The 15511-nt window shown below is 42.2% G+C and overlaps 1 protein-coding gene across 1 annotated transcript in view; it reads right to left on the bottom strand.

The window, feature by feature from the left end:
* The window catches only part of LOC311367530 (transmembrane protein 132D), a gene marked incomplete at both ends in the record, with an annotated part of 32822 nt that overhangs the window by 13065 nt on the left and 4246 nt on the right, over positions 1-15511 (bottom strand). Inside the window, 3 exons of the mRNA XM_084486361.1 lie at positions 3650-3793; positions 7140-7311; positions 10826-10972. Coding sequence (XP_084342487.1) covers positions 3650-3793; positions 7140-7311; positions 10826-10972 — 463 coding nt within the window. The remainder of the gene's footprint in view (positions 1-3649; positions 3794-7139; positions 7312-10825; positions 10973-15511) is intronic.

Here is a 15511-nt window from a genome sequence, read left to right as displayed (position 1 = left end):
CTGAGAATATGCTATATTTGTCCTCTGTCTGCCCACGGTTGAACTGTCCTTTTATTGGGTTGGCCAGTGAACCCAAAAGATGTGCTGGTTGAAAATGCTGTACAAAAACACGGGCGTAGGAGCGTCTATCATTCACTAGAAATGTAATTCTCCATCCTCAAAGCCATCTGTATTTAGCTTACCTTATACATCATCATCATATTTCCAAATTCCTCTATTATTTCTTTATCTCTCTGGATCGCTCTTTTCCTCCCTATCTTTTTATCTATTTTTGGCACTCACTCAGGCTGTCTCTCTCTCCCTCTCTCTGTCTAATGGCAAGCTCTCTTGCCCTGCTTTTTACTGCTCTACTAACACAGATCCATTACACCAAGGTCAATGCTCAGAGCTTGAGCACTGGGATCATCAGATCAGTCATTAATGCCATATGGGGAGCCTTTTACTCATCATGCCTTTCACTAAAGGGCCACCTAATGTGGGGTCATTTTATCATGATGACCCTTCAGCTCTCGAAGTGTGAGCCATCGTGTGCTCCTGAGCTCCCTGTCACACGTGGTAGATGGCAAACCCTCTCGAATCGGCAATAAACACACAAGCAAACAAACGGTACAACGATTTCCGAAGGTAATTGAAATAATATTTTCCAGAAGCAGATAAAGCCTGCATTGATACAAACAGAGCTCTGTACAAACAGGGGCGATGTGTGTATGCTGTGGCAATATTTGTCTTGGAAAGAGATGACTCTTTTGTCTCTGGGAATATATAATATCAAATATATAATATTTGATAAGGCAATGAAAGTGTGAAGGACGGCGAGTGCTCCTTTAGACGAAGAGTTGTATCAAGTAAAGCTCTTTAAAAGGTCTTTTATTGAATCGTTCACTATTGGAGACACGTTTTTCTTAAAGGTGTATGGACACACTCTTCTCTACTATAAGAATGTTCTGCTTCATATGTGCGTCGTGAAACAAATCGCAGTCCACAGTTAAATGTCGGAGTATTTACATCACTGGTGCGGTCCAACTTCTCAGAAATCCTTTGACGGAAACTGAGCTGATGTGTGTCTTTTGCACATCACGCATACAAAGCATTACTCAGTTATAATAGAGAATGGAGAGGGTGACAGTGTGGCTGTTACCCTTTAAGAAGACATTATGGGTAAATGGTGGGTGGATGGGGATCCAGTCGGACGTGAGTCATGGCGCGGCACTGACTCGCTCGCACACCCTGTAACAAAAGAATTGGCCGATACCGGTGTGGTAAGAGTTTTCTGAGCGTGTGGCCGGGTCCCATGGACACACTCAGATCATTTATCGGTGCCCTGAGATCAGGGTTTGGGCAAATAAGTCAGGTTTCGGGGCCTTCGTTTAGATTGTGTTTTACACAAGCCGATTTTAGGGTAAATTCCAAAATACACAGTCCTACTGGGACTGACACAAAACGTTGAATTTCCACGCACCAAAATAGACGAGTCATATTTGAATAGAGAGCAAAAATATACAGCCATGAGTCATGCCCTCATGTGCCCTGCTCTGTTAAAACAACAATCCTACAAATAGGAGGTGAAATTCACACTCCCGCAAAACAGCTGTGTGCGTTGTCAATTGGGAGCTGTTGAATTATCAAACAGCTTCATTAAACCTGCTCTCGATGGCTTACCCATCAGTACACACACTGCCTAAAACCAAACCTAATAAACAGACTCGTTACAATCAAGTTCACATTATCTCTCCGATCACCAGCAACCGTGCTGGTGGATTAAAAGACCTCATTCAGACTTTGTTAATCAAACGCTGTGATTCAGTTTGATGTTTGAGTTTGCTACCAAGGTAGCAAAATAATAGCCAAACTTACCGTCTGATCTATGGAATAAACGACAGCAAATAGGACATTGATAGAGGAGTAGCCTACCTCATAGTGATAACAAGATCCCGATGACCCAAGGGGAATCCCAAAGCAGGCACACCCACAGATCATGTTCAGGTTCAAATACGCAAATACTCAAATACTCAATACCAGACCAGGGCCCCATTTCCCGAAAGCATCGTTAGCCTAACCATGTCGTTAACACCGTCGTACGATCATCGCAGAATTTTCGGACCGTTTCCCGAAAGCATCGTTACGTAACGACGTTGTTAAAACCGTCGTAGCTAACGACGACTACAGGGGTACTCGTTAAGCACTAGGATGCATTGTTACTATAGCCTCAGTGGAGTCACCAGCTGGACATTCCGTGTATTGGATGTGTTTTATTAAAACACGTCATCCAATACCACTGAATGTCCAGCTGGCGCAATTTCGCAATACCCCAAAAACAGTGGTTCCCGCATAGGCCTATATATTACTCGTAGACTACTGTTAGATTTAAACAGCAAAGACTGAGACATGTTAGAAGTCAACACAAATATAACTTATTGCAGCAATTTAAAATTCCAAAAATCCATGCGCAGTCGAAATGTAGGCGATCAAACGCCACGTCACAAGGCAACCCTATCACAAGGCATATAATAAAATCAAATGATTCCGTTGCTCGTGTGGGAGGTCGCTTGCGAGCGGCACTTGCTGTCTCCCTCTGATTTTAATTCAACCATCGTGGTTAAAATGTCCTCATATTGATCAATGACAGAAGACATAGGCCTACTGTACATGAATTATGCTGAGACCAGCGGGTGTCGGATAATTTCTGCAGGCGTTTTTTGTTGCGATTGTTTGCCATAAAGCACTGTAGGCGCGTCGGTGAGGCTGTGATGAAGTTCACTATTTATTGGACCGTGTCTAGACAGTTACGAACATCCCTGACCATAGTGGAGAGCACAATCGCCAAGTTGAGAGCGTGGTTTCTGCAGTGAACGTAGACTGCTACGGGAAACTGTGCTGCGAATCGATGCGTGCCATTCCCGCTTACATTGCCCGCATCATCATACCCCTGCCCAACAATATGGGCAGGAATCGATCTAGACCAGCAACAGCAATAGCCGTGTCAATGCCTCTGTGTTTGAATGATAATGAATGAATGGAAAGTTGCATTTTTAATGTTGACACCAAAGTTTCTACAGAGTGCGCGGCGCGTCAATCATTGAATGAATGAATGAAACGGAATGCAGGAATCAAATAAATAAATGCTATAGGCCTAGTTGTCACACAGACACATGCTATTTTTTTATTTTTGTAATATGGAATTATTTCAGGGGAGAAAATGCCGTGAAACAATGTACGCACGGTGCGTTCGGGATTAGGACTGATATAGCATATGTCGGCCTAGACCAAATCAATTGTGTTTTAATATTTGTAGCATTCATATTAATCTATTCTTTTCGTAGGCTACTCTGCTGTTGGCCTAGATGGGGAGATATTTTTTTGCTGCCACAAAATATAGTTGAATCCAACAACATTCCTGCGTCTCCCCCTCATACGGAGCCCATTTCAGCACCGTGTCAGTAGACAGCTACAATCCTACAACGTCATAAGAGCAGAGCACGCACGTTCATGTTAAGATGAGTTTCGGGAAACGCTCCCCTAAAATTAATGATGCATCGTGAGATCCATCGTACAATGGATCGTGCGAGCATGGATCCATCGTTATCAGGAAACGGGGCCCAGCACTGCCACCGGCTGATCCCTGGCGGTGTCGTTTAACCTCAACCTCTACCTTGAGCACGTCCTCCTCTGCGGACCTGCAGGTGGTGGCGTTGGTGATGTCGCTGATGGAGCCGTCGGCCTCCACCGCCATGACCCTCACGGGGACGGCCACCTCCACGCCCGTCAGCACTGCCGTGTTCAGCACGTCGCGGCTCTGAGGGAGGAAGAGGAGAGGAACAACCGTTCTTGAATCTTGGCTTTGAATCATCTAGTCGTAATCACTGTGTCACCCTCTCCCATCTCTACCGCCCCAAGCCTGCTATACATAAATATATACGCATAGGTATATACACGCTATATGTACGCTATATACACGCTATATAGCCATGTAACAATGTTCCTGTTGTCATCGTATGACCTCTATACTAACTTTGTTCCTCCAGGGGCGCCGTCCTAATCGCAGCGACCCGGGTTCGATTCCTGCCCGCGGCCCTTTGCTGCATGTCCTCCCCTCTATCTCCCATACCTTCCTCTCTATCTCACTCTATCATAAAGCCTAAGAATGCAAAAATAAATCTTAAATCTCCTCTTCTATAGAACAACTGCTCTCTGAATACGTCAGAGTAAGTACATAATGTCTGACTGAAAGCACGGCTCTCCACAAGCATATATTGAACCCTGCAATTGCTGAAACTGGGTCCTTTGTGTAAAGTCAAAGAAAGACATGTAAGCGGTTGTTATCGCTGTGATACAGTGATTCAGTGCATCGCAGACACAGAGGCTACAGGTGGATTTGTTTCCACCAAAAATGCCCATTTAGAAATGAGTCATAGCTACTTTAGAGATAATTTATCGTTGAAGTTTGCTGTACGTGCCGTCAGGGGCTGTTCTCTGAAGCCACAGCCACGAGCGACTGGTGAAAAACCTTTTACAAGGCCAGCAAAGCTAAGCACACATGGGAGGCTCCAATGATTCATACTGAGGAGATTTTGGGAATTTTGGGAATTGTTCTGCTACGCTCAAGAACTCTCAGTATGTGTGAAAGAGCTGGCTGAAAGAGCACATGCGTTTTGTACATTAACCACACGAATACAGCATTTGCTCACTAAAGGCACTTCAATAGACAAATGAGTTAAGTATTGTTTTTAGGAGTCTGTATCTGTGTGAAGGATACTTAGAATATACACAAACACATACAGGCACAAAGGACTATGCATTCACAAACAAACACAAACCCACAAATCAAGGCTACCTGTGCAACGTAATACCTAGCTTACAACATGACTGGTGATGGCAAGTAAAACCTGATGAACCCACATACAATCTACGTGTGCATTCCTCCTCCAACACATACATCCATACATGTCAGTGCATATACAGTCCTTTACTATTTCTGTAACGTAGACAGTGCTTCCACTTTGAACTTCAACGCACAAGTATTAGTAGTGCAAAGTTGAAACACTGGTGAATAACCTCTGCCATCTGTCAAAGGTGGATAGGTGGTTTATGTATTTGTGTGAGTGCGTTTGCACGCGTGTGTGTGCGTGTGCGTGGGCAAGCGCCTGTGTATTTAAGACTCTCTGGATGATCCCCATTTTCCTTTTTTTTTCTTCATTTCCCTGCCAGTGCTTGTGGACTTAGCATGCAGTCGCCCTCGCCAGATGTTCCTCCCTGGCTGCCTCGCCTTCAGCCAGCTGCTGACCACAATTCCAACAGGAACTGCTCTAGTTCAGGACCACAACACTGACCCCGACATAAGCTACAGAAATCATGATGGAACAATAACGGGCGAGAATCCCGCTGTCGGACACACTACTCTAACACAGAGCAGCGTGAGGGCTTGCACTGTTTTGGCAGTTTTGTTTTGTTACGTCATGATATATAAAATATCGTCAGTGTTGACACATTGACAAATAGACGCCAGTTAACGTGCTCATTTCTGCCCTGTTTGTGTCGTCATTAACATTTTTAACGACGATAAAGAATCAACCTTAAAGGTGAAGTGTGTAGGAGTTAGTGGCCTCGAGTGGGAGGTGGCAGATTGCAACCGACTTGATCCCCTGCCCACCTCGCCCCTTCCTTTCCAACGGCATAGGTGGAGCTAAGGTGGCCTGTACTGGCCTGTAAGGGGCCAGTAGGTACTTCCAAAACAATGTCATCGTCAACGACAGCATCGAGTAGCCAACTATTAAGTGAGGAGGTTCCTTGATAGATCCACGAATTGTATTTAGTTATTTAATCTGTAAAAACGACAGCTCATCATTTTCGAGTAAGATAGCAATCATGCTAAAAAATCCAAACGGCTCTTCTCCAGAGCTGTTTGTCCATTCTTGGCTAGTGTAGAAACACGGAGTGGCACATTCTACAACTATTCTTATTTTCATGGGATTATAACCTAATTAAGATATTAACATATTTATGAATATTATATTCCATTTCTACCCACTACACCTTTAACACAGAAATCTCGCCGCCACCAACACCAAAAATTGCTTAGCCCATTTAAGTGGAAATAAAGCGTGTGCATCTGGAATAAACTAAGTTAACAAGGCGGAATCCCAAAACAAGAATTCAGCTCATGTAACAAGCAATAACTACATCAATGTTTCAATACAAATAACAAAAACATTTAAAAACAAATACAAAAACAAAAAACGGCTCACTGCTCTTGTCCAACCCTGGGAAAGGATACCAGAAGGACCAAAATCCTGAACTAAAACTGGTCTTACTCAAGGTCCTCAACATCCCGCGCACCCCCTTGACTTCCTTGCTTGGCCCTCAGAGGTTATTTCTCAGCACATTAAGGGAGTTCGTTCACTTCTTTTGTCTTTGTTTTTAGTTCAATCATCTAACTTTATTTGTGTAGAAGGTGCCTAAGTGCCTAACATAGGATAAACAAGAGCCAAAGACAAGTCTGTCAAATGCTTTATTGTCTGGCAGAGCCAGCCTTTCCTTACGGAAAGTCTGTGACACAGTGTTGATTAACTGTGTCAAGAACCACTTAGTTCTTGATTAATATCCAAACGCAACAAATCACAGACCTTACACCGGGAACAGTGCCTCTTAAAAAACCTGTGGTGCAGCAAATGTGATTTCAAATGTGATTTACAGGTATTGCTCCGAGGTCTAAAACAAACACCAAGTAACACTTTACAATAAGGGCACAAAAAAAAATCAATTTATATTAGTTAATTCAGTAATACACATTATTATATAAAATTAGCATTGGGGTGAGGCTGAGGGTAAGGCAAAGGGTTAGCGTTAGTTAAATAATAATATTAATAATTGAATAATTTTAAGACCCTCTTTACTGCTTCTACAAGCAGCCAAAGTTAGCCATTTTATTTTGAGAGAAGACTTAAACAATAGCTTGAGTCTCAAAATGCTAATCAATTCCAGCAACGAGTAAATAAACAAACATTCGAGCAATCTAATAATTTGCCAATAGAATATCACAAATAAATAAACCTAACAAAATCAATCGACAATTCAACCAACGGGCCAATCATCATCATCCGATCCTCTACTGATGGACACAGAGCTAGAGCCGGGGTGCTCACCGTGATCATGGGGGCCAGGCCCACGTAATCCCGGTTGGTGGTGTAGATCCTCATCAGCCCCACGTCCTTCTGGTTCCCGGGCAGCTCCAGGTGCCAGGAGATCATCTGGCTGTCTGCCCTCTCCCACACGTCTCTGGGAATGAAGTCCAGCTGAAAAACCTCCAGCAGGCCCCTGGTCAGGAACCATAGGGATGGGAGACGGAGGAGGAGGTCAGATCAGGTGCAAGCGTAGGTTAGGATTACAGGAGTATGACGACAAATCTGTTTTTTAAAGCTGTCTTTTACTTCGTTTATTAAAAACGATTTGTGGAGTGTGTGTGGATGATGGCACCTGGGTTACCAGTTACCTCTGGGGCTGGGTGAGGGTGCACCCCTGTTGCATATTAAGCAATCAATGTGCACAAGTAAGACCCGCCACCTCCCCACACACACTCCTGGAGAGCTCCATTAAAGTCACCTAGGTGGAGTGTGGCAGCCCCTGAGGTGGCGTGTAGCATGCACATTGTTACACTGGTGCCCAAGTGTAGTGACAGAGCCATTTCCTGATTTCCTCACAAAATCAGGAGATGACATACAGTGCATGGGTGAGATTCACTGCGTTCTGGCGGCATCTAAGCGTGGTTTCACTAGATTCACTCAAACCCAGCGTCACATCGGCCGACGAAATAAATCAGGAAAAAAACACAAATGTTGAAGTGTTTAAACGCAGATAATGTGTGCTTTGTCAAAATGACATTGGAAATGTCATATGAATGAGAATTATTTATTTTGTTATCGCTAATCGTTCCGAATCCCTGACCTTTAATCAATCAGTTGCCAACCTTAGAGAATTGCGTTTGAGAACTCCTGCTCTAGGATGTTATCCTTCAATTCAATGAATACTACAATAGACAAGCATTTAAAATGCAAACCGCATTGCATCCAGTCTCATGCACTTATCCTCTGTAGACCATAGAAGACCACATAACAAAATCTAACCTCAATATCCCAGGATATTAGACTGAATCAATACTTTCAAATTAAGTTGACCCCCTCTCTGTAAATAGAATAAAATGCTCTTGAATCTTCAGCGGAAAAGGTTTTACAATTAACATTGTTTTATGATCAAGCAAGAGTTTGCCTGTGCTGTGTGATGATGAATAAGTAAAAAATTACTCTACAATTGATCAATCCACTGCACTGATATTGGCATCGTAATGTGTGGCTAGGGCCAATGGACCAATGATGATTACTTTATAGCATGAGGGGCCAATGACTAGTAGTGTAAAATCAAGATGTCTTAGCCCTGAAATAATAAAAAATAATAATTAAAAAAATTGAGCATATATGCTCAATTTGTTTGATATGCATTGCGTTTGAATGAGAAAGGAAAATAAATGGACATGGTCTACAATGTTCACACACAAACATACAAACAACACACACACACACACACACACACACACACACACACACACACACACACAAAAGTGAGGCATGGCAAGAATTGGTCTGTTGCATCTTTCAAGATTTTTGATTGAACGATTTAAAAAGTTATTTAAAAAATGTATTGCCCCATTGTCGTCCCATTCTCAAATAATGAAGAACAAGATGATCAAAAAGAAAAACTGACATGAAGTCTACAACTTCATAAGGAATAACTTCATAAAGTCTCTGCTAAAGGACAAATAGAAGCTCTGCAATAACATAGTAGGACTGCTGGATCTGGCATTAGATCCATGGTACTAATAATAATAATTATTAGTTATTATTAGTTATTGTGTCAGGTTCATGGAACTCTTTGTCATTAAAAGTTCAGCTATAGGGAAAAAAAGGTTTTTTCTATCTTGTTTTGTTTCAAAGTTGCTTCTTTATAATTGATAGGCAATTATTGAAAGACGTTTCTCTGCTTTCTTTTTTTGCAGTAACTGTGTTACAGTAACTCGGCCAACAAGTTGGCCGAGGAGATTTTGTACATTTACATTTACATTTAGGGCATTTAGCAGACGCTTTAATCCAAAGTGACTTACAATAGGTATATTTGTCATAAGAAGTGAAACAATATATCGCTGTCAGTACAGTAAAGATGTTCATAGAACCAAGTGCAAGTACTAACAATCGCCAGGCCAATCCATCCCCGTAGTACAGTTAGAACAGTGTTGTAAATCACATCTGTATAACACTATTAAGCCTCACATTTTGTTGTTTATGAGCTTCATTGAAGCTACCTCCATTCTCGTGAAACATAGAAAGAAAGAGCTAGTGTGTGTGTGTGTGTGTGTGTGTGTGTGTGTGTGTGTGTGTGTGTGTGTGTGTGTGTGTGTGTGTGTGTGTGTGTGTGTGTGTTAGAGAGAGAAAGCAGGGCGTTAATTCTTCCATTTCCTGAAAATCCATCTATTAGAGGGGCTTTGGGGCTCTCTAAACCCTGGAGGTATCACTTCAAAACACTGGCTATAGTGGTTACGTGTGTGTGTGTGTGTGTGTGTGTGTGTGTGTGTGTGTGTGTGTGTATCTGTCTGTGTGCGAGTACATGCATGTGCATGTACTGTATGTTTGTCCTGGCACTTAGAGTGAGGGACAACTTGGACTATCTCTCCCTCCTTCCTCCCCCTCCCCCCGCTCCCCTCCCCCCCACTTCTCTCCTGAACGTGCTGCAGCTTAAGGCAGGATAACCCACCCATGATTATCTGTGATTACACATAAGTGGGTCGGCTGGGTGGGGGGTGGTGGGTGGGCTGGCAGGCTGGTGTGTGTGTGTGTGTGTGTGTGTGTGTGTGTGTGTGTGTGTGTGTGTGTGTGTGTGTGTGTGTGTGTGTGTGTGTGTGTGTGTGTGTGTGTGTGTGTGTGTGTGTGTGTGTGTGTGAAGGACAGACAGAGAGGTTGCCAGGCAGACTATTCTGCTGTTGGCCACACCGGAGTATCATAATAAATCAAATGAATAAGGACAGGATGAGTCCCATAGTGAAGATGAATTAGTATTATTGTGTTGTGTCTTTTTTTTCAGAGGGGGGACTTTGTATCAATATCATAATCAGCTGAATTGTTTTCTACGCTCTCTCAAAGGTTTTTATGGATGAATGTGTGTCACTGTGTGTGCAGATAATGTCTAACTGGCACACTAATCTCCTAGTCGTGCTGTATTGCATTAAGGTTCTGATGAAGGCAGCACGCCCCGTTCTTGCTCTCAGTTTCCTCTTGTTGAGCTTTAATCCATCTGCGGTGCATTTAAAAGAATCCTTGAATTGTGGATTTGGCCGGCATCATGTTCAGCTCTTATCAGTCTTGGCTTACTCGTAACATATGTGTCACAAAAGCAGCATTCGTGAATCTAATACTCAAATACCGGAATGACGTCTCAATATTTTTTCTGTAGGATGTCTGCTCACGCAGTCACTCACCCTTTAACGCGCGCACACACAAGCATACATATATACACAGGGGTGCACATAACCTTTTTAGTGAGTTACTCAGGTGAATACCAGGAGGTGGTGTTTGATACGCACCCCCCATACACCCCACACGCCAAACATCAGTTTCAGTTTCACATGTGTACTTGAGTACCAGTTATGTGCACGTCTGCATATATGCACACACACACACACACACACACACACACACACACACACACACACACACACACACACACACACACACACACACACACACACACACACACACACACACCATGCGTCCGCACACATACAGACCTCTTAGCAGTGAGGGCCTTCTTCCTCTGGCAGCGCACAGAGACGGAGCTATCGGCTGACTCCGCGGGGGGGTTCACAACCACACTCCAGAGGGAGGAGTCGCTGGCACGCACCGAGCTGAAGGACAGGCTCCTCTTAGCTGTAGCCCTGCAATAAGCACATAGGTCAATATGCATATAATTGCACATTGTTTCACCAGACATATTTGGGACGCAGTGATTATGGCTGTCAAGTAGCGGGATGGATGAATGAATGCATGAGTTAATGGCCACAATGTACAGTGTCATTTCGTTTAGCTTTTCATTATCGTACACCTTGTATGATTACGTCCCTGAATGGATGTCTGTGTCTGTGTTTTACATGGAAGCTGTGCCAGTGAGTCAGCTGCCAGCAGGAGTGTTAAACTCCCATTAGCATTGAAGTACAAAAGCTAAAAAATCAAACCTTAAAGAGAGTAACTGGAGTCACTAAATCAGATGTCTGGTTCAGTCACCACATCAGTGTGGTGGCGATGCCACCTGTCGCTGTACTGGCTATTCCTAAACGACTGAATATAGCAGAATAACCAGTCGAATATAATTAGACTGGTTTGAATGTGCCCAAGTTATGTATTCATTAGGTTTGATTTGGAGAGAATACATATAAAAGGATGATTGATTGCTGTGACATGGAGGATTGACTGATCTTGTAATTCCACAGATCAGGGATACAGAAATCTTGGGGATACATTTCAACAAAGCTTTGCTTTAATGCATAAATCTTCAAATACGGAGTTCTGATATTGAGTCATATTGAGTCCACCTGTGTGTGTGGTGGAGCAATGCAATGGGGTTACCTACGCTGACCATACCACGCTTGGGTGCAGATGTGACTCACTGTATCAAGGTAAGCTAAGGTTTATTGCGGTAAATGTGTTTTTTTATGAGATAGGGTTAGAGGGTCAAACTATACATTGAGAGCTTGTACAGTACAATGAGAGAAGATGTTGAACAGATATCTGAACTTGAATGTTTACATTTGCACTTGTATAAAATGTTCACACACATGTGAGTTGCATTTGAAAAACAACATATGAGAGCTTGTTGAAAATAAATGTTTATTTCAAGTCAAGGCAAAAAAAAAAGTCAAGGCATGTGGCCCAGTCATTTTATTATACAGGGTGACATTTGTGAAGTTGCAGTGACTGATTTTGCGTTGTGTTGTGCTGGAAAATGTATTCAATTTGTGTGAATAGCAATGTAAACATTTGTGAATATCTTTTCTGTGACTTCCCATTCAGAGTAGGGTGTGAGAATATTTTTCGGATTTGTGTTCTGTCAAGTATACAAGTACAGGCCTTTTGCAAAATATTTACTTTCATAATGTACCTCAATATGGACTCCTTCATTGAATTCAAGCACACTGAGTTTAGTTTGAAACATGGTAAAAAAAAAATACAACTAACTGATACTAACTGTGTCCACATCTCTCGTACGACCACTCTTGCCTTTTGAGACGGAAAAAAGCCTCTCGATCTTTGCCTCACAATCTCGCAACGATTTATAGATTGTGTAGCGCTTGTGTAAACAGGGCCTATGTGTGAGTATCCAGATGCCGTTTCAGCAGGTGTCATTTATTTTTGCTTACCTCTCTTTGCATAAAAAGGCTTTCTTTTATTTACTTATAAAAAACAGTGCATTGAAACTGGATGGTGTGCCGGCGAGGGTGTGTGTGTGTTTGTGAGTCTGGAACACACTCACATGCTTCCAGACCCACATGTACACATACATAGCCACACACACACGTCCTTTTCAAGTTTTTATTTTGCCTTATTTCAACAGATAAAATAAAAGTTTTTTGAAAGCACTTTTGTACAAATGTGTTGTTTATACACACACATCTATCTGCACGACCACATTTGTGAATATTTCCTGCCAGACAAATCAATAGCTCTGTAGACAGGGTCAGGGACACGGTTGGATGATTTTGACAAAATGACACAAGCACTAATCAAACTTGTTTTTCTGTTAATTCTCTCCCTCTCTCTCTTGCTCTCTTTCTCTCCCTGACTTACACACTCACAAACACACACACACACACACACACACACACACACACAGACACACACACAAAAACACAGACACACACATACAAAAACACACACACACACACACACACACACACACACACACAAAAACATACACACCCAGCATGGTTTGAAGGAGTAAACTGCTCATCGAGGCCGAGTGCTGCCAAATAATTGTGCCAACATTGGGAAACCAGATTAAATCCCTGCTGAGATCAATTAGTGGTTTCCGCTTCCAAACAAAATGACCACAGGCAGACCTAGCATTCATTTTGATCCCCAAATAGGGGCAAATGGAAACTGGGGAAACATTTGTTCCATTTGCATCGGTGGTTATTTTTCAGAGTGTCATTTTTAAGTGAATTAAGTGTCTTGATTAGGATAATGAAGTGCACTAATAAATATACATAACCGCATGGCATGCTTTTGCAGCCTGTCAAATGACTTTGTCAAAGAGAAAAGTGATGTGGCAATCAATATACTTAATTTCACTATGATCCACAAATCACAAATCACAAAAATAAGTATAAAAAAAGCATAAAAGTGCAAATAAATAATCTTTATGAGAATCAAAGTCAAAAAATCCTCAACATGGCTCAACAGAATAGGATTTCTCCTTGCATCCACACATTTGTTTTCTAAATGCCATGATACCACTTGGTTTGATACTGGAAGAGGCCTTTTAAGATCACTTTTCTTCTCTTGTCAGCTTTTGGATTATATTTTTTGGCCAAATCGTTTGACCCACACACACACACACACACACACACACACACACACACACACACACACACACACACACACACACACAAAAACAAACACATGCAGAAACCACATGCACACACCACACATACACGCGCGCACACACACTCGTACGTGCCATTATGGTGTTGCACACAGATCATTTCTATCATTTCCGTCCCAAAGGGTTAACTTCTCCAGTCATTTCCAATCATGGCCACAGATTATGTGTTAGGGTCAGCTTACCCCTGAGCAGTATTGGACTCAATCTTGGAAATGTTTTTTTTACCCCAGGAAGAATCTATGTTTTTGCCCAAGCTCCAAGGAGTAGGCATCCATTTGGACTGACCCAATTTGACCCAATTTGGGCTGTTCCTTTAGTGAAACCTCATTCTGTATGTGGCAATTGGCCAGCATGGCTATTGCCAGAATCTCCCAGCCTGGAAAAGGGGGTTGGGTGTCTTTGGAGCTGGTTCAGGCGAAGCAGGGAATTCATCTTCTAAATAGTCAAAACAGCAGAACTTTGGATCAAGGGTTAGTCTCTGTCTGCCAACCTCTATTCACATAAACTTTCTATAGCACAGATGATGTATGTGTTATTTTGTGTGCTTTTATGTGTGTGCTTGAGTGTGTGCGTGAGAGTGTGTAGTAGACAGTATAAACTGTAAACACAACAGCCAAACTTTGCTTGTTCTTCTGTGTATTCTGTAAGACCTTGGCTGAACTGTTCATTTTTGGGGTTGAGCAGGGTTCCACAACTGAAAAGTGAAACCAGAGGACTAACTAATGTGTATTGAAATTCAAAACAAGCCAGCCAGCCAAACAAGAAGAAAAAATAAATCTCCACGCAAACACTCCACACCAGTCTGCACATCAAAGTGTGCCGTAATTCCACAACGGAGAAGAGAGCGGTCTCCTGTGTTTTTGAACAAAAAAACATTACGCTGAGTTAAAAAGGTTGGGAATATTATAGACCTCAGTGAGTTGGCTCTGTGTCTGTACAGATCTAAAGCATTTCAATGAAATAACCGCTGCTAACCGGTGTGGGCATAAGACGGGGAGGAGAGGGCCTTTGAAAACGTTACTGTGGAGACAAATTTGTGTGTGAAGTTCAAGTGTATTTGTTTTTCAGACTCCATGTATTAGATGCATTATTTATGATTCCAAAAGAGAAATTCCTGTTCAAACATGATGTTAGATGTTAACATATGAAGACAGGGCCAAATGTTTCTGCAGCTATTTTCCCAGCTTGACTTTACTTAAAGGAGGAGTGGAAGGAAGGAAGTGGAAGTGGACAGGATATGACATGTCTATGGCTGTCGTCATTCTGCCGCAATGTTCCCCATGGAATGGTGATGTCTGCATCGTATGTTTTCTATGTCGTTTTCTGTGGTATTTTTTCTTATGAACTTGCTTTCCTTGATGACTATATTCTTTGTGATCTGTTCAAAAGAGCTGAGCTTTCAGCTCATTACTAAGCAAGCTTGTTGAACAACTGGAATATTTTCCAGAAATGGTAAACACATCACACAATGGAGGTTTATTGTGTTATTTGAAACAGGAGAGAGGGGTAGTCAGTACATTTGATGATGATGACACACTTACAGTATCCAAACTGGTCCAGTAAAGTAAATCAGTTTGCCCTCTGTATGGATTACACACTCGATGTAGAATTTGCCTGGGGTCCTCATCAATAGCTGTCAAATCTATCAAATAGAGTGCCTCTTTGTGCCTGTTTGAACACCCGGCAGTTGAGCCCACATATCGTCAGAAAAAACTGAACCATATATAGAGTATATTATACTCTATATATGGTTCAACCATGGCTGAACCATATATAGAGTATATTATACTCTATATATGGTTCAGTTTTTTCTGTT

This window comes from Micromesistius poutassou, assembly GCF_964030765.1.
Source record: "Micromesistius poutassou genome assembly, chromosome: 22".
NCBI lineage: Eukaryota > Metazoa > Chordata > Actinopteri > Gadiformes > Gadidae > Micromesistius > Micromesistius poutassou.
This window is presented reverse-complemented; position numbering and strand designations above follow the sequence as displayed.